The sequence below is a fragment of the Vidua chalybeata genome, chromosome 11 (assembly GCF_026979565.1).
Source record: "Vidua chalybeata isolate OUT-0048 chromosome 11, bVidCha1 merged haplotype, whole genome shotgun sequence".
In the NCBI taxonomy this organism is placed as follows: domain Eukaryota; kingdom Metazoa; phylum Chordata; class Aves; order Passeriformes; family Viduidae; genus Vidua; species Vidua chalybeata.
In genome coordinates this window covers 18213845-18233173 of record NC_071540.1, presented here as the reverse complement: position 1 = coordinate 18233173, position 19329 = coordinate 18213845, and the positions used below count along the sequence as shown (strand labels likewise).

The 19329-nt window shown below is 49.7% G+C and overlaps 1 protein-coding gene across 2 annotated transcripts; it reads right to left on the bottom strand.

Annotated features, from left to right (window-relative positions):
* Positions 1-669: 669 nt before the first annotated feature.
* KLHL36 (kelch like family member 36) lies at positions 670-19270 on the bottom strand. Of its 2 annotated transcripts, none has more exons than XM_053952892.1 (5): positions 19016-19270; positions 14729-14810; positions 10048-11121; positions 8988-9145; positions 670-2695 (listed from the first exon to the last, which is right to left on the bottom strand). In XM_053952892.1, exons 2-5 carry the CDS (start codon positions 14786-14788, stop codon positions 2140-2142), a joined length of 1848 nt encoding a protein of 615 aa, XP_053808867.1. In that variant the 5' UTR covers positions 14789-14810; positions 19016-19270; the 3' UTR covers positions 670-2139. The 2 variants fall into 2 exon arrangements, with proteins under 2 accessions (XP_053808867.1, XP_053808869.1); XM_053952894.1 differs by lacking the exon at positions 19016-19270 and adding an exon at positions 14927-15204.
* Between the last annotated feature and the right edge of the window lie 59 nt (positions 19271-19329).

The window sequence follows — 19329 nt, the reverse complement described above, 5'->3', positions numbered from 1 at the left end:
CTTTGGTATTTTCCCCAACACACAGACCAGGGGAAACAAGGCTTGCTTTGATGAGCACTGAAGCTGCCTTTTGTTCATGCAATGAAGTTTAACGTTAAGAAATTGTAAATTGTTTATCTACACTCCATTAAATACTGTCTTTGAAAGCACTCTACAAACTGGATTGGATTTTTTGTCAGACCTGCAAAAATGTGAAAAGGAATTTCATAGAATCACAGAATGGTTTGGCTTGAAGGGACCACAAAACTCATTTTGTTTCACCCCCTGCCATGGGCAGAGACACCTTCCACTATCCCAGGCTGCTCCAAGCCCCAGTGTCCAGCCTGGCACTTCCAGGGATCCAGGGGCAGCCACAGCTGCTCTGGGCACCCTGTGCCAGGGCCTCACCACCCTCACAGGGGAGAATTTCTTCTCAATATCCCATTGATCCCTGCCCTCTGGCAGTGGGGAGCAATTCCCCCTTGTCTCTTCTGACTCTGTTCAGGAGAAAAATGTAGAAGAAATGAATTATCTAAATGAGTTCTATTTCTACTTAATATTGTTACATTTCTCTTCCTACTAAAATGTTTCCAACATTATGAATTTCATTGAAAAATTATTACAGGATTATTTTTTTCCAATTAATCAAACAGGAAAACCTCAGTGAAATCAATACACAAGACATCAGACTGTGATGAATAGAATACTCTAAACTGGATTTATTGTTCCCAGACATTAATGTAATACATAAACACATTAAAAGAGGGGATATAGTAACAAGCAACCTAGTAACAGAAAAAAAGCAAATCTTTGAAATTTTTGTTCTATACTTACACATGAAAATGTCCCCAAAAAGTTAAGCAGTTGTCAGTCAACATAGCAAGGATTTCAGATATTAAAAAAAAATAACCCCAAAAACTTGTCTATGAGTTTGTCATAACCAAAATGTTTCATTTGGATTTTTTTGGTTTTGTTTTAAATTTATTTTTAGGCTAAAAAAGAATAACCATTACCTCATGCAGTATACAAAGGCTTTAAAATAAATCCATTAATGCAAATGAAAGACTGACTCCTGAGGCTTTTTTAAAAAATTAAAAAAAAAAATCATCAAAAAAAACCTCAAAGAGTTTCAGAAAATTAATTCCAACTAGTTTTCTTAGCACTGAAGAAACAACCTATAACCTCCGTGCACTCCAGAAATTTACTGTTACCTCTTTTGATCCACATGTGCTTGTAGTAGATCTTAGATTTACCAGAGTTTCAAATGAAATTAAGTGCAAAAATGTTTTCTTAGTGTTTTCCAATTATTGAGGTAAGTAGTTTGAAGGGGGGAAAAAAAGACAAAAGAATGAAGGTAGCAGGATATCACCTGCCCATACACCAGATGGAAGAAAAGGCAAATCTGAAATACATGGAAAGGGAGATGGGAGAGGAGGACTGAGGGAAAAATAACAGCAATGATCAACAGGTGAACTTTAAACCCAAGCCCTTGAAATCCACTCAGCAGATCAGCAGTCACTGAAATAAAGGGTGTTTATGGGCATGGCTGGCGAGCTGGGCTCTGGGGGAGCTGGAATTGTGACAATAGTCCCAATTCCAGCTGACAGCCTGACAATGCTGGGAATGCCAGCGCTGCTCCAACAGCTGCACCACGTCCTGGCCAAGCCACACAGAGACCAAAGATCATCAAACGAGGAGTTCCTGACACCAACAACGGGGTCACAAGCACAGAGCAGCAGCTTCTATAGTCAACAACGTAATATATGGCAAACGAGAGACTGAGTTAGCAAAATGTGGTATAAAAAAGTATAAAAGTTGTTTTTAAAAACTTCCTTAAAACGTTGATATAATACGATGTACGTGGAAATGCCATGAACCACAGAAGGAGAAGCCTAAGCCTTAACGTTCAGGAGAGCAGCAGAACCTCTCTGGCCACATCACCCTTTGTATAGCAAGAGGGGGAGTTTTTGGTTTCTTTTGTTGTTTTTACCTTAAACATGAGTTTAATCCAAAAACCATATTCAAGTGTACATTTTCTGAGGCTTCAGAAGATGCCCTCCCCACCCTGTTTAAAAAGAAAAAGAATAAAGGTTAGATAGAAATGTCTAAATACAAGGTCCCTTCGGAGCCCACCATCCAAGGGTGGCTATCCAGGAGTGGTCATCTTCCTCGATCCTGATGTTTCTTTGTTTTTATCTTTTTCTTTTTGTCCTCTGTTTTGGGTTTCAGGGCGCAGACACACGCGGACACTCCGGCAATCGCTTTGGGCAAGTCCGTCCCTTTGCACCACTTATTTTTCTCCTTATCATAGACCTGGACTGTTTTGGAGAAGACAGCCTCCTCCCAGCTGTAGCCTCCGAGGATGTAAATCTTGCCTTCCCACACTGCCACCCCCGACTCGCTGTTGGCTTGCAGCAGAGGGGCCACTCTGGTCCACTGGTTGCACTGGGGGCTGTAGGACTCCACGCTGAGGATGTCAAACCGAGCCATGGTCTCGATGTTGTCGTCGCTGCCGCCGATGGAGTAGATGTTGTCCTGCAGGGTGCACATGCTGTGCCAGCCCCTGGCAGTGATCATGGGCCTCTTCTCCTCCCACACGTCCGTGCGGTAATCGTAGCACAGCAGGTTCTTTCTGTAGGGGCCGATCTGGTAATCGTGGCCTCCCGAAATGTACACGAATTCCTTGTAGACGGTGCCAGCGTGGCCGTAGGTAAACCTGGGGCAGGCAAACAGGAACAGTCCTCAGGGGTTTTAACAAGGCACACAAGCATGCAGCAGGGACTGTGCTAAAGAAGCAAATAAACAGTAACTAAAGACAGAAGAATCCATGATCTGGCGGTTACCCAGTAACTCCTCTCATTCCCAGGGCCTCACCCTGCACTGCAGAGTGCACAGCCTGACAACCACTTTTAAATCACCCTTTCCATAGCTGGTTGCTACAGAGCACTAAGGCATGACAATCACTTTTTAATGCATCCTCTGGAGTGTGTCACACAACAGAAATAGCCCATCCTGCTCTACTGGCATGACCTTCACTCCCATATTTCTGCTCCAGTGCTTGGCTTGCATCAGTCTGAGAGGGCCAGAGAGGGAAAAAATCCACATTTCAGTCAGGGTTTCTATGACAGAAAGAGGAAATAATCATGACACCTCTCAGACTTACCAGTAGGGATAAACCAAGAGAAACCAAGAAGAAAACTGCTGCTGCCTTGCTCTTGCATAGCTTCAGGATCACTGGACACATTTCTTACCCAGGGACGCTCTCTGCCCCATTCACCTGCAGTCCCAACGCAGGCAGTGTCCTTTTCATGAGCCATCTGTCTGCTCTACCACTGCTGCCCTACAGCTGGGAACTTCTTTGGTCACCCCAGGACAAGGCAGCAGACCCCAGCCCATCACAGATCATGGTGAAGGAAGAGAAAATGAGATGGTAGAAGAAACACCATGCATGCTGCATCTACAGGGCAGAGAGAAACCCCCTTTGATCATCCATAATAAACCCACTACAAACCTAAATCTCCAGGCTATTCTTAACTTCACACTAGGCTATTCCTGACCAAACCCCTTTGAGCTCTCAGAACTGGACAGCTAAGGTGATGAACAGCATCAGCTGCTTTGAACACTTCATTTCTAGATGTCTTTTTTCCCTCCATTTTTCTCTCCTTTGGGGGAGTTGGGGTGTCAAAAGGTGCAGCACCAGCCACAGCAAATTGGCTCTCAAAAGGACTTAGAACGATTCAATCCCCACAGGGCACAGAGCAGTGCACTCATCACGCTGCACTCACCAGCCTCTACCACCATCCTTTGTAGTCAGGCACTCGAGACCACGCAACCTCCACGGCAGACAAACCTCTGTGAGCATTGCTTTAGCCTTTGAACCGTGCCTGAACACGCTGGAGCTCTGTGTGGAGAGAACCTTGAGCTGTTTTTATTTCGCAGGCTAATGGTTTCTCTGAGCCACACAAATGCTATCGGAACATCTTCCACGCACCTGAGTGCCAGCACTTCTGTGCCAAGGGAAAAGATGGACTAGGAAAGAAACCCCACATTTACCCTGAAAGCACAACGCTTCTGAGACGAGCTAAAAGGTGGTTATTATTCTAGATGCCTGCTGAAACCTCTGATCCCTATCTGAATCAGATATTTTAATAGGTTCCTGCTACAAGAAGCAGAAAAATCCCTGACATGCTTGGACTGACAGTGCTGAGTGACCAGGACAGTCCGTTCAACTATGGGGGCTCGAGCTCCAGCCCTGGAGACCTTGCAGAGGTGACTTCACAGCTGTTCTGCTTCTTGGCCTCTCAGGGAAAAGACAGGAAGAAAAAAGGAGAGAACTTTGGTATAGTTATTGACTTTATCCCAAAAGGCAACTCAGAATTTCCACAGCTCTCAATGTGCCTCATGATGGAAGCAGTTAATTCAAGCTCAGTGCTTCTGGTGGACATGATGTACTTTGAGCACATGAACCACTGGCTTTCACCCTGACAGAAATACCATGGCAGGTGAAGTGTCCAGAGATGCTGCTCCTTTGTTGAGGTCTCTTCCAGACAAAACAGGGACTGTCCATCTCCAGTGGCTCCTGGGCTACTTGTCAGAGCCTGTGTTTCTCTACATACACAGGAGTGCATTTAAAAATGCTCAGTCTGGGGATGGGATGGACAGCTTGAGTTCAGTTCATTTCAACCTGCAGCAGACTTTAAACCCACATGAAACCAAGCTGCCTGGAGGCTGTGCTGTACCAGGGAGTTTGGAGGAGTCAGGAGGAGGATAATGCAAGGACATGGAATGCACCCCAGAGCCCTGCACTGCTGATGGCAATCACGCTGCATTCACCATTCAGGGAAAAAATGACCCTAAGTTAATAAAAACCTGCATGGCCTTTGGAGAAGTCGGTTAAATATTCTCCTACTCTGGAGTTCTGTGCAGGCAAGCAAGCAATAGCCATTGTCTCTCAAGCACAGGCATGCAGCCCAGCACAGGCAGCTGCAGAAAAAGCACTGATCTGGTTCTTTTGCCTCAGACAATGGCTGTGTCCAGGGAACAGCAACAGCTGAGAGAGTGGTTTGACAGAAACCATCAGATCTGAAGCACCAAATTGAGCATCAATTTGTTATTGTCCAGTACAGGACAATTACCCACTGAAAGGCACCAGAGGTGTTTCACTTTGCCTCACTTCTGAAAGCTCATCTGAAATAGCATCACTTTCCTAGGAACTGCATGAAACAGAAGCATAAATTGAAACCAGTCAATACAGATCCTTTCTACAAGCCCTGTGATTGAGAGAGGGGCATTTCTAAATGGGTAACAAAACAGGCATATCAATAGAGTGGGTCTAGACATCCTCCAACAGAGAGCATTGAGCATTTTGGCAGTGTTATCTGCAAGAGTGGCCAGAAAAAAGCAGAGGCATTAAGAGAAAGGAGATTTGATTTTAACATCTGCTGGAGCCTGGCACCGATTTTGAATGCCTTAACCCAGATACAATGCTGAAAAATTAGTTCCTGACCCAGTAACACCATTCAAGTGCTAGAAAACCTACCATTTACTGCCCGAGACAGAAGAACACATAACTCAATAAGGCTTTGGGAATCCCCTAGTCCAACCAAAGTCCAGGTGAGCTGTGGTTGCTCTGAATCTTGGTGTCCACCTGTTGTAGCCCTGCGAGATCGTTCATGACCCAACTGGAAGAGCAGATACCATCACTCCCCAGCCTGTTCCAACACAGCTCCTCACACAGCAGCTTTCAGTTGTTCTGCCAAACTTTAACCTAGGGCCACTCAATTAATTTCACTGCTGTCTGCAGCAGGCCTTTTCATGGTCTGTTCAGGATGAGAACACACTGCTCCACCTCCTGCTCTGCCAAGCTCCTCAGCCACGGCTGCTCCCTGCCGGGCTAGAAACTATGACAGAAACTGCTCCCAGTTTCTGGGAAAAGGGGCAAAAAACATAGGATCTCTCTGAAGAAAGGGAAAGGTATCCCACAAGCAAGGACCCTAATGAGCGTCAGGCAAATTGAATTCCCTTGTAGCAGGCTTGGACCAGGTCCACCCTTTAGACAACTTGGCTGAAGTTTTCCCTGCAAAGCGTCTGCCCCGAGAGGCTGTTTGCTTCTCCAGCAAGACAGCCTTAGTTCAGTCAAAACAGCTCAGCTCCTTCCAAGAGAGTGCTTAGGGAAAACAACGTGTTGTTTTGACCATATAGGGTGGGAAGGAGAGGGGGGAAAGAGGAGATAAACGAGAGCCTGTAAAGCTCTTCCTTAGAGGAGCAAGACTGCAAACAGCAGCACGGACACGGGATTTGGCACTGGCATGTGTGCTCAAGGACACAACCACTGCCTTTCCCCTGCGAATCTCCACACACGTGGCAAGCTCTGACCCTTGGGAAGCAACAAACCCATTTTCTGGATGTTCAGCAGAGAAGCTTTAACAAACAACCTCTGAGAGTCCCACCCCATGCAGCTCGAGTCGAGCAACACAAGCCCACACCCCAGAATGACCTCAACACGAGCCTGTCACTCCAGGGAACAGGATTCCAGGCAGTTGCTGGCTTGGGGCAGTCAGGAAAGCCTGCTGCTGGTGGTCATGCTCTCAAGAGGACCAAAACACCTGCACATGTTCTCTTCAGAGGGAAGACAGAAAAACACATGAAAAGAGGAGGTTTTGTTGGGGTACAATTCCTGATCAGGCAGTCAGGAAGCAGAGGACTGGAGCTTCTGGTTTCCTCGACATGAGAAGTCTTGCTGCTAGAAGAGGGCTGGGGGAGATGGTGAGCGAAACAGGAACTTAAATCTGTTTGAGGAACAAAACCATGTGGTGAGGAGGAACACAGAGATCAGATGAAGGGAAGACTGGAGCAGGCAGAAGGAACTGTAGCTGGAATGCTTTTAGTCTTGAATGGATCACAGAATCCTCTCTCATCCTTCCTCCACTGCCAGTAAATCACAGACTCACAGGGATGGGGCAGCCACAGCGTCTCTGGGCAACCTGTACCAGGGCCTCGCCATCCCACAGATAAGAATTTTTTTCTAATATCTGATCTAACCCTGCCCTCTGCCCCTGGGAAGCCATTCCCCCTTGTCCTGGCACTCCAGGCCCTTTTTAAGTCCCTCTCCATCTTTCCTGTGGGCTCCCTTCAGGCACTGGAGTGCCACAGGTAGGTCACCATGAAGCTTCTCTTTTCCAGATTGAACAATCCCAATTCTCTCAGCCTTTCCTCTTAGGAGAGCTGTTCCATCCCTCTGATCATCCTGGTGCCTCCTCTGGACTTGCTCTAACAGCTCCACCTGAAGTACCTCAAGGAGGGGCTGCCCAGAGCCTTTTCAGCAGCCCCAAATCTGCCAGAGCCACCCAGCTCAAGCAGTGGACGTGTGTCAGACAGGTTCCTTTTGCTCACCTCTGCGTCTGGCCTTTTGCAACCTGCATAAAGTCCTTTTTGCCTTATTCCTTCTGTGCAGAAACAATTCAAAGCCAAACAATTCACTGCTCAGCACCAAATGGAAAAAAAGGGCTGAAAAGACAAAAAATCCAAAGGTGCCAAGAATCCACTAAGATCTAACTAAAGACACTTAAACGTGTAAAACAGCAGCTGCATGGAAAAGTGGGGAGTTGTCTGGCTCACCACACAGCTGAGCCGACACAAGGACAGAGCAACAGGAAGAGAGGATGCAGAATAATTTATTTGGATGCAGGCATAATTCATCTTAAGAGGGGTCTGTCCCCTAATGGAGGACTTTTGCCTCATCCAAGCAGACCAGCCAGGAAATCTAATAAAAAATTAACACCCACAAGTCAAAGTTCACTTTAAATGCTGCAGCTGCAGAATTCCCAAAGCCAGCACACAGGTAGCAGTTGGAATATGCAAACAAACTGCCCCTTTTTAGAGAGTCTGGGTGGATTGAGCCAACTGTGTGAACTTCCCCAGGATCATTTATGAGTAAAAATATCCACACAGGATACACCTCACAGGTGACCCCAGTTAACAGAAGGATTTAGGACCTGAAGATAGTCTCCTACACAGATTCCCAGGGAGGGCTGTGGTGTTCAGCCCCAACTGCTGGATCTGCCTAAGTGAGCAGAAATAAAAAAGCATCCTGCTTGTGAGGAGCACTCGAGCCCAGCTGTTAGCCTGGATCAGCCTGGCATTGCAGCACCTGCCCAAAATAGAATTGGGCAACAGGCTTCTGTGCCTTCACTGGCTGCCTCTGGCTCTGCAGCTCTGCAGCTCAGGGACCAGGGAAAAACCCTGAACTCTCAAACCAAACTGCAGGAACCTGCTCTGCGATGGCACTGGGAAAGCCAGCACTGCTGCTGAGGTTCCAGACACCATGGAAACACCATCCACACAGCCAACGTCCCCGTGATTCCCACAAATGTGAAACAACTGTTAGCAAATGAAATGCTGTCCTGCTGTCCTCACAAAGTCACTGCTCTGACGTTGATTCAAGACACAGCAATGTCCTGTTTGCTACCACAAGAGCTGCAGGGCTTAAACCTCTCAAAAGAGAGCAGCCAAGTTTAAACTCAGACAGAGAGAGAGAGCTCACATTTGCCAGGCTTCTGTATTTCCAATACAGCTAAATGTGTTTAGCTGTGACAACCAACCTGAGCGGCCCAACACAGAGAAACACCCTACAAGGAAAATCATCACACCAAGGTGACAAAGTAAGGCCACAGAAATGACAAAGCCCTTTGATCAAGATGTGAAAAGTGCTTCTGAAAATATTCAACTCCACATGGCCTCAGGAAAAGCTTTTAAGAATTACAGAATGAAATCAGAGCTCTCCCTCCCATCCTCCAGATGCACCTTGGGATGAAAATTAAAACCTCGCTGACCTGAGGCACGCTGCCCGCTCAGCTCCCAGCTGCTGCCGTGGTTGGCATGGCTGGTGCCACATTGGTTTTACGTCCCCTTCCCTCCCTTCCAGGGCTCCCATTCATCAGCTAAAGTCACACAAGCTCCCTTTATCACCACTCTTCAAACACAGGGGAGCTTCCAGACAGCTCAGTTACCTGGGCAGTCCTGCTATGTAGGTCCAGGAGTCCTTCTGAGGGCTGTAGGTCTCAACTGAAGACAGGGCCCCATTTTCATTCCTGCCACCAACAGCCACCAGCATGTCAGTGATCGCTCCCAGGTAGAAATCCACTCGTCGCTGTCTCATGGAGGCAACCTGGCAAAGAAAATGACCTGCTGGCATCTTCCAGTGTCTGGTAAGCAAGGGACTTAAGGGCTATTCATGTCTGAGGATGGGGAAGTTGCTCATTCCCCTTTATTTGGTAAGGAGAGATTCTGGTTTTGACCATTACATTCATAAAACACTTCTGTTTTTCTGCAGGAGCATCCATTTTCAAACAAGGGGATACCAGGAAACATCTAAGAGACAGGTTACTCTAGAAACATTTGTGTTTATAGGAACTCCTTCCCAGCTCTGCAAGAAACAGGTATTGGAATCACTGGAAGCCACAAGTGCACCATCCAGGATGGCTGATTCATAGAGGAATCATGATTGGTTCATATGGAAACCATAACTGGTCCATATAGGAACCATGATTAGTCCACATGGGAACAAGGAGTGGCTGATACAGTAACCCACACAAATGCAGGGGTTTGTGGCAGCACTGGGAGCAAAGAGCTTGTTCTAAGGGAGATTTAGCACAGAGACACTTGACAATTGTCAGAGACATTTCCTTTTTACATCACACCCATTTCTGATTTATATGTACTACTGCTTGAGGAAGATGAACCAAGCAATCACCTCGAAGTCCATTCCAGAATTATTCCCAGAAGTAACCTAAAGAATTGCAGGCAGATGCTGATCAGGAATTTCTCAGATGAGATGCCCAAATCCCAAATGAAGCTGAATATCTCCCCCAAACTCTTTTGCTCTTTGTGTAATTTAAGCATTTCCACAAAGGACTCAAGCAGCTGCTGCAACTTAACTAACTTGACTTTTCATTTGGAAGTGCTGCCGTGTTGACTATTCTAACAAGCCCCGTCCTTCTGCCAGCAAAGGAGAAAACACTCTAAACATAAAGGACTTTGAACAGAGAAATAATACAGCTCAAGTCTCACCTTTATCCACTGGTTACAGCGGGGATCATACCTATATAGCAGATTTGACGCCGCATCCCCTCCATTGTCCCGGGAAAAGCTGCCCCCGGCTATGAAGATGAATCCTCCCAAGACCGCGACGCAGTGGTGACTCCGCCGGGCTGGCAGAGGGGTTTCTGCCACCCACTGTCCCTTCCTGGTGTCCAGGAAGCAGGTGTCATCGCAGAGCTCCAGGCAGCGCTCCGACACCTCCCCGCCCACGAAGAGCAGCCGCTCCTCGCAGGTGCGCAGGGCCGTGCGCTTGGTCTGCAGCACCGGCTGCGCCGCCACGTTGTTGTGGTAGTTCACGGCCTCCTCGATGAAGCCCTCGCAGTTGGCTTCCTTGGGCAGCAGCGAGCACACGGCAGGCTTCACCCGGTGCAGGAGGTCGCTCTTGGGGATCAAGGGGAAGTGGATGTTGTCCAGCACTTGGTAAGCCTCGTTCTCCCGCTCCGGGTACTGCGTGAGCCACTGCAGGGCGGCCTGCAGCAGGTCGTGCTCGCACTCCTGCTGCACGTCGCTGCTGTCCAGGTACTGGCACAGCTTCTGCAGGGAAATGTTCTGCAGGAAGTCCGGGGTGAAGGACAGAGTGCCGAAGTTCTGCAGGATGAAGGAATCGATGTAGGAGTCAAGGCGCTTCAGGTTGTAGATGGAGGCCAGCTCCTGCAGGTACAGGTAATTCTCCTCGCTGACTTCGTTCTCCAGGTACTCGCAGCAGAAGTCCACCACCTTCCAGATCTGCAGCAGGTGAGCTGTCTCGAGCACGTAGTCGATGTTCCCTCCATCCAGAGACAGCTCGCTGCCGTACAGGAAATCCACCACGGCCTTCAGACCGATGTAGGAGGCTCCGAAGAGCTCCACCTCCTTCTGGTGGGCCTCCCTCATGCCAATGGTGAACATGGAGTTGAAGTAGTCACTGCACACAGCCAGGAGGTTCCGGTGGGCCGGGACTCTCTGCTCATCCACCACCAGCACGATGTCACAGAAGAGGCCTCGGTGCCTCTGCTCGTTCAGGCTCTGCAGAACCAGACTGGAGTGGTCATCCCACCTGTACACCTGAAAAACACAAACAGCATCAGGCAGGTGGCACCTCCACCACGATCAGTTCCAGACTGGAATGTGTTTTCCCACTAAGTGCAGTCACACACAAGTCAGAGACAGCTTTTTTGTGTTGCACATTCACATTTATAATAAATTTTGACATTAAGTAGTTGGCAAGTGACACAGTACGAGCCTGAGCTCCTCACCTTCTCTTTGAATGGCCCATGGAGATTTTTACTGCTTCCTACTCGCCTTTCTTTAATAATTTACTCTTCCTTCCCCCACAGTGCAGCATTGAAACCTCCTCCCTGATGAGTTATACAGGCACAATTTTCTGAAACTCTTCCACTCATTGTCTCGGTGACATCTTGCTGACATTTCCTTTCTTCCTTGTCCCCCAAATGACTCCTTACAGAGTTCTCCCAGCTAAGCTACTCACAGAGCATTTAGAGTGGGACGCACACACGCAGCAGTACTCTGAATTTTCATTCAGCCCGTGTATTGTTTGGGTTACTGCTTGCTTGACAGCTACCCCCTCTTAAATCTTTCCAGAACTCTGCATTTCTAAGCTTGTTAGGGTAAAATCCCTCTCTTTCTTCCCACATTATTCCAGGCACACACACTGCACTCAGAAGTAATAGCTGTTTATTTATGTGCAAAGCCACACATGTGGAGAACTGATTCCCACAAGGCTTCTCCTCGCTTCCAGAAGCTGAGGTAGGTTTTGTTTAAATGAATAGGAGCAGATATTTTCCTTTTAAAGAAAAGGGAAAATGCCCTCAGGACACATCCATTAAGTGCCCTTCTGGGATCCCTCTGGTCCTCACATTCTAAGCACCAGCTCTGGATGTGTCACTGAGCTTTTGAGGGCACCAGTATTTGCCTCCTCTCACAGACCCACATCACCAGCCTCAGGATGAGCCAAGATGGAAACATTTTGTTACCCCTCAAATATCCTGCAGAAAATGAACTGAACACTGCTGGTCAGTCCAGAATGCCAAGTGAAGTTTTAGGACCACCCTCTGGAGGAATTAAATCACAGTCAGGTACCTTGTGATGCCTCTTAATAAAAGCCAGGTTAAGGTAAATGCAAATACCAACTACTTTAATTACCAAATCCAAACCAGGCAGAGCCTGTAAGAACTTGTAAGAGCAGTGAAAAGGGGTGGAATGGAAGCACATCCCTGTGTCCTACCTAAGGCAGCTCTGAACAGTCCTGGCTGTCTGAATCTTGCCCAGTCCTAACCCCCCAGGCTGCATTTCCAGAGGTGACACCTGAAAAGGTCACACAGGTCACCTGAGCCTCCCAGACACTCCCCCTTCCCTTCCTCACCAAACTGTTGTTTCTCCTAGAAATCAGAATGACCTGTGGCTCTCCTGGCTGCCCAAGCAGAGAGCACATGACCACAGCAGTCTGGAAAAGCCATTACTGGCTTGGTTAAGCCACGGTGGGACCCTCTCTACCCACCTGGGTGGAAAAGGTTTGATTCTTAGAGCCAAGAGGATTTGAGACCCAAATTAACAACCAAATGTGCTGCTCTTAGTGTGACATCCCAGCAGAGTCTCTTTATTTCCTTATGTTCTTTTCTAAACAATGGAGCCCAGGCTGCCAAAAATCCTGCTGTTAGAATGGCTCTGAACACTCAAGTGTGCAGAGTTAAACCAGTCTAAGGGAAGAGGCTTCAATAATTAAAAGGTTTCTGGATCAAAACTCTTTAATTTGCCTTATACTCATGAACACACCTCTGAATTTAAAAAGGGATCTATGGCATAGACAACAAAGTGGCTTTCACTGAGGAATAAAACTGCCAGAGATCTGTAACTGAAAAAAAAAAAAAGGTGTTTAAGGACTGTAAAGCTTTTTAGTTGCATTTTCCTGAGGTTAGGAAGAGCTGATATTGTACAGAAGCCTAAGCAGAAACCAGGGGGTGGAGAGGAGGGGGAGAAGCATAAATATGGCAAAGGATAAACCACACTTCTGTGGCAGCTGTAATCAGGGGTAGTTGATGGTGGCAGATGAACAGACAAGAAATAACAACTTGCAGCACCCTCTCCCAAATCTGATTCATGGGGGATAGGATTGAACCAAATCCTTGGATTGAACCAAACCCATCCTCCCTCTCATCCCTGGGAGCTGGCTGATCATTTCTCTCTAATATTCCCTAATACCACCATCATGCATAACAAGATTACAGCAGAATGTAAGATTTGCCAGAGATCCCTCTCTGCTGAGCTGGATGTTGAGTCAGCAGAGTAATCCTGCCCTCAGATACGCCTGGCAACTCGCTCTCCTGAAATCCTGGTTGCCATGTGGGACTGCTGCTGCTGCTCCAGGAGTCAGGCAGGAGCCCATTCCACATGCACTGGAGGCACTCACAATACAGCAGCTCAGAATTTCAGCCACTTGGTGAGCTCATTTGTTCAGGGAGCAAGAAACAGGAGCTGAGAGCTGCACATTTCAGAACCAAGACTAATTTCATACTGAACTTGAACATCTTCCTCAAGCTATTTATATTCTGTAGAGCAGCCTTCGCATTATCCAGTAATTCTAAGTTTAACAGATAGTGACAGCTGCTGTCTAAGAAAGCAAATAAAACAGTGCTGTCAAGTGAATTAATTTTTAATGTGATGAATTATCATTACATTCGGACTAAATCATTTAAGTGGAAGACAGGATCAGCACTGAGGGAAAGATTATATTGGTAGGGATGCATTTAAAAATTAGTCCTATCTGTCTTTCATCAATTGTGTCAGAGCAGAATTTCAGCTTCTCTTGGATTCAAGGATCTAATTTCTCTCAGATTGTTAATGCAGCACTGCTGTTCATCAATGGTGCAAAAGAAAATGAGATCTGGCTCATTCAGCTTTGGTAAGAAGGCACTGAAAAGTTTCTCTTTTCCAGCTTTTTTTCTGGTATTACAAGGTACCTGTTCTGCAGTTCCTGTAACTACAGCACAAAAGCAGCTTGCACTGGCATGAAACAAAGTGAACATAATAATTACAGCTGTTATTAACATTTTATAAGTCATCCCGAGGACCTGCATAAAGAGCTGCCTGAGATGGATTTCCGTGAATTCACAAATAAAAACAATGTATTTGTGCCAGACAGAGCTTTGATACAAAGAAAACGAACCCCACAAACTTAAGAAAGCAGCCCAGGTTTTGTGAGCTCACTGAGCTAACCACAATTTGCAGGATCAAGGCTCCCATCTTGAGCAAAACCAAGACTGAATCTAAAGAGCAATCCAGCTTTGCTTTTGTAACGAGCTTGGATTTTACGAGATGGATCAGTCTAAAAAACAAACACGCCACATTTCATAACTGAATTTTTAGTATAGAGAAACTACTGTGCTGCAATGATGTGGGTTTCTAAGTTATGAGTCATGATGAGCAGATGCCCATTTGCTGCTGCTTTTCCTTTTTTTTTTCCCCTTAATCACTAGGCAGCAACTTCTACCAAAAATACTTGAGCAGGTAAACCACCATTTCCATCCCTCTTTTTAAAAGCTCTGAATTCTCACATTTCCCCCAGCCAGTCCGCCCAAAGGAGACCCTCTACCCCCACCACCCTCGTTGCTTCTGTAGCGGGATTTTTTAGGTAGGTGACACAAATCGTACGAACCTTCGAGGATTCACTTATCTTGTGCGGGCGGCAGATCCTGCTCTGCCGGGTTCCCTCCATGACCGCCCGATCCGCAGCACTTCTGCAACAAAGGCACAGGAAGATGTTCAGCAGCTCGCCAGCCCCTCCTGAGCGCTCACACGCATCTTGTGCTGAGCACGGAACGCAATTCCCAGCCCGGCACGTGCTGATCCGCACCTTGGAAATGTCCGGGTTAAAAAATATTCATTTCCCCCCCTCGCTGCTGCTCCCCGGTGTTGTCAAACGACGGTCGTGTCAACAAGTTGGGCACAGCCCAGCCCAGCCCAGCCCAGCGCCGGCTCCGGCGGCCGCTCCGGACTGAGCGCTGGTTGCGGGGGGAGCGCCGAGCGCTGCCCGGGGCCGGCCGGAGCCCCCCGGCCGCGGTGACCGACCGGCCCCGGCCCCGCTCCGGCCGCTACATCCGCCGCGGGGGAAAAATCCGGGCGGAAAACAGCGGAGAAAACAAAGCGGTGACAAATTCCTGGAGGCTGCAGCCGCCCCTCGCCCCGCTGCCGGGGCAGGAAACGCCGGCGGGGCGGGACCCGAGCGGGGCGGGACCGCAGCGGGGCCGGGAGCGGCGGGGGAAGCGCCGGGGCGGGGCGGGGCGGGACGGGACGGGATGGGGATCCCCCGCGGGACAGACAGAGAGCCGGGCCGGGGATGCTCGGACACATCCCAGGAGCTCCAGGCTGTCCCCTGCCCCAGGATGCACGGACAGCACATCCCAGGAGCTCCAGGCTGTTCCCTGCCCCGGGATGCACGGACAGCACATCCCAGGAGCTCCCGGCTGTTCCCTGCCCCAGGATGCTCGGACACATCCCGGGAGCTCCAGGCTGTTCCCTGCCCCAAGATGCTCGGACACATCCCGGGAGCTCCAGGCTGTTCCCTGCCCCAGGATGCACGGACAGCACATCCCAGGAGCTCCAGGCTGTTCCCTGCCTCAGGATGCACGGACAGCACATCCCAGGAGCTCCGGGCTGTTCCCTGCCCCAGGATGCTCGGACACATCCTCGGAGCTCCAGGCTGTTCCCTGCCCCAGGATGCTCGGACACATCCTCGGAGCTCCAGGCTGTTCCCTGCCCCAGGATGCTCGGACACATCCCAGGAGCTCCAGGCTGTTCCTGCCGGGTCAGGGATGGTGCTGGCAGGGTCTGAGGCGAGGCGGACATGGGTAGCCGTGCCAGGGGCATTGGCTGCAGGGAATGCAGGATTTTTTGTGTTTTGTTTGTACAGTAGTAATAAACTGTGCAGTGGCTGCGGGAGGTGCAGCCAGAAACCCCATCACCACCTCCTCTTGTTACCTGGCATGACACTACCTGACCTCGGAAATTCACCCACCCAGTGGGGCTTTCCCTGCTTCTGCAGGACTTTCCCTCATTCATTATGGCCCAGGAGGATTAAAATTAAGAACATCCCCGTGGTGAGCAGCAGGCTGAAGGTTCCCTGCCTCAGGGGGAAGTCAGAAGCAAAGAAACTACACAGACCCACCGGGTCCAGTGTCAGTGCAGTGGTCCCCCCGCAGCACTCCAAGAGGAAAGGCTCTTTGCTAAGGCAGCACTCCCGGGTACCCTCCAGAGGTTATCGCTGGCACAGCAGAAGGCTGGGTGTGTGTCCAGGCTCCATCTGCTCTCACCAAGGACAGCCCAACTCGGACACGCGTCCCGCGTGGTGACGGGGCTGCCGTGGCTGGCAGAGGATGATGTGCACAGTGTGTGACATCAGGGGAGTGTGCCACGGCTGCCTGGTGCCAGCACCTCCACCTGCCCCAGCCTCTGCCACCCTCCAGGGCTGGGGCAGCAGCACCCAGCCAGCTCCAAGGACACCCCAGGAAACCAGAGGGGATGATGGACTTGTACTCATCTATTGATTATTGAGTCTGGAGATAGAAAGTGGTTTTGCCAGCTTTGGTCTCTCCTGTAGCCCGTGTGACCGTGAGGACCTGGGTAAAGACCCTCGACTGTCTGAGTGAAATCCCACTCTGCTGCCAGCCCCAGTGCCAACTGTGACCTGAAAACTGACAACCCCAATGGTGTGACCTGAAAACTGACAACCCCCATGCTAACTGGGACCGGAAAATTGACAACCCCAATGCTGTCACCTGTAAATTGACAAGCCCAATGCTGTGATTTGAAAATTGACAACCCCAATGCTGTCACCTGTAAATTGACAAGCCCAATGCTGTGACTTGAAAATTGACAACCCCAATGCTAACTGGCACCTGAAAATTCAGGGCAGCCTCTTCCTAAAGGAGAACCTTGTTCTCTCCATTCCTTTCTCTGCTTCTGCACAGAAAAGCCAGGGATGGAGAAGCAGGATTGGGGACAGGCATATAGAAAGATTGGAGAAGAAGTAAAAAAGTGGGGGAGATGGCAAAGAGACACAGGGACAAGGCACTTGCAGGGGTGTATTTTAAGATAAAGTTCCTGGGTACTCATGGCTGTGCAGAGCCATCCTGTTTGCTCAGCTCCCTCCAAATATTCTGAGGCCCTTCCTGAACCTCATGGTACATTCTAGACAGCTGAAGGTCACTCCAGACTCCCAGGACTCCATGCCTGCTGGAGATGTTTTTTTTGAGGAGGTCCATAAGTCCTCACTTTCTCTTGTGCTTCCTCTCCAAGGACTCCTGTGAAATGGACAGGTATTTCTGCCAGGCCAGTGACATCTTCCTCACAGGATGAAAGCCTCATGTTCTGGAGGTCTCAGAATTGCTATATGAAAGGCAAATCAGAGCTCACCAAAGTCAAAATGTAGGTAATTTCCTCACTTCAGTTACAGCCTGATTAAAGTGAGCACAATACTTATCCCTCCATGCATTAAAAAAAAAACCAAAAAAAATCCATGGAAAAGTGAGAAAAGACAAGGAAGAGAAGCAAAGAGAAGAGCTTTGGTCCCACAAGGAAGATGTGCATTTCTGATGTTCGGATCTGGCACTGAAGAGTGTGAGGCATGAAATCCCTAATTAAGAGAATTAATGCTCCAGACACTGGGTCACAGAGACCTGCACAAGGATGAGGTTCTCTCCTCCTAAGGGGATGACATTGGAGTCACCCACCTCTGCCCTAGGAAACATCAGGAGCTGAGGGTCAGGGATTGAAGGGACAAGGACAAGGAAAGCAGCAGTGTTACAGGTATAAACAGCAGCAAGTGCCAATGGATGACAAACGCAGACTACAAAAAATACATTCATGAGCAGATAATGCTCAGCATAAAGGCTTTAGAAAAAATGGAAGTGCTCCTAAAAGCAAAGAAAATCAATATAAATCCAGAGGCATTAATGGGTGATTATATTATCATCTAGAGCCTGCAGCCTACAGACACCGAGTGTGATTCACCCGGTGTCCTACACTTGTACTGACTTGAGAAATCTTTCCCTGTTCCCTATGACCTCATCGAATCAGAGATGCACTGCAGCAATGCCTGTGCTGGGCCCCGGAGCTCCGGGAGCCTCACGTCATCCAGGGCCGGGGATGCAGCTGGAAGGAGCTGCGGGCAGGACTGGGGCTTGGTGGCACTAAAGGGTCCCTGGCAGTCAGGGCTCGCTCCGGAGGTCTTGTCCCTCATGTCTGACAGCACTCAGTGACCGTGTGGTAATGATGCTCCTACTGCTCAGCCTTCACATGGACAACACTGAAGTGAAACAAGCAATGGTCATCCCCTGCAAACTTTAAAAGAAACAAAATGTGATACTTTTTATCAAGGAATGCAGGGTTTTTTTTATTAAATTGCATATCCAGCCCCACGGGTTTTGGGTAGAAACCCACTAAAATGACTAAGGACTGGTTTGTAAAACTCCAGTCCTTGGGCACCCGGTGCTGTTTATTCCCAGCCGGGTTCTGGAAAGCAGAGCCCTGTCTCTATTTCTATTTCTGTGGGGCTGAAGCGCAGCCTTACAGGCAGCCTCTGCCTCTCAGCCCGCATCTCCCCGGAGCGCAGGGACTCGCAGGGATGCGGGATCGTTCCTGGGCAGCGCCGGGAGTCCGGCAGGGGGAGATCGCTGCATTGGAACGGGGCGAGCCGCTCGCACACAGACACGGACACACTCCCACACGGACAGACACACGGACAGACACACGGACAGACACACGGCCGCCCGCACACACCTGGCCAGCAGCGGCTGTCACCACCCAAAGCCACCCCGGAGCCGCCGTTCGAGGCCGGGGCCGCCCTGAGCGCTGGGGCCGGGGTGCGGGTGATGCTCAGCGCCCGGTGCTCCGCACAGCCCCGAGCCCCCACGCCCGGCCCCGCCGCCCCTCGCCCCCCGCTCACCTGCTCCGCTCCGCGCTACCTCCCGTGCGCCCGGCCCGGCCCCCGGCCCCGCCGCGCCGCCGGCGGCTGCTCCATCCCGGGCGCCGCCTCTGCCTCCTTCCTCCTCCCGGCCCTCAGCGGCTGCCGAAGCATCGGGCGGCTGCCAACACGGCGGAGGCCGGCAAAAGCATCCCCGCTGCGGGTCCGTGCCGTGCCGCGCCGGGCCGGGCCGAGCCCCGCGGCCCCCGCGCCCCCGTCCCCGGGCTATTGCATCACCGCGGTCCCCCCGCGCCGGGAGGGGCCGGGCCAGGCTCTGCAGAGCCATTGGCGGCGGC

What these genes read in the sequence shown, in the direction of transcription:
- KLHL36 (XM_053952892.1), bottom strand. Translation starts at nt 14,788, where the DNA reads ATGGAGGGAACCCGGCAGAGCAGGATCTGCCGCCCGCACAAGATAAGT. An exon ending in AGATAAGTGAATCCTCGAAG is followed by an intron (nt 11,122 to 14,728) that starts GTTCGTACGATT and finishes TGTGTTTTTCAG; the next exon opens with GTGTACAGGTGGGATGACCA. An exon ending in GCTGTAACCAGTGGATAAAG is followed by an intron (nt 9,146 to 10,047) that starts GTGAGACTTGAG and finishes TTTCTTTGCCAG; the next exon opens with GTTGCCTCCATGAGACAGCG.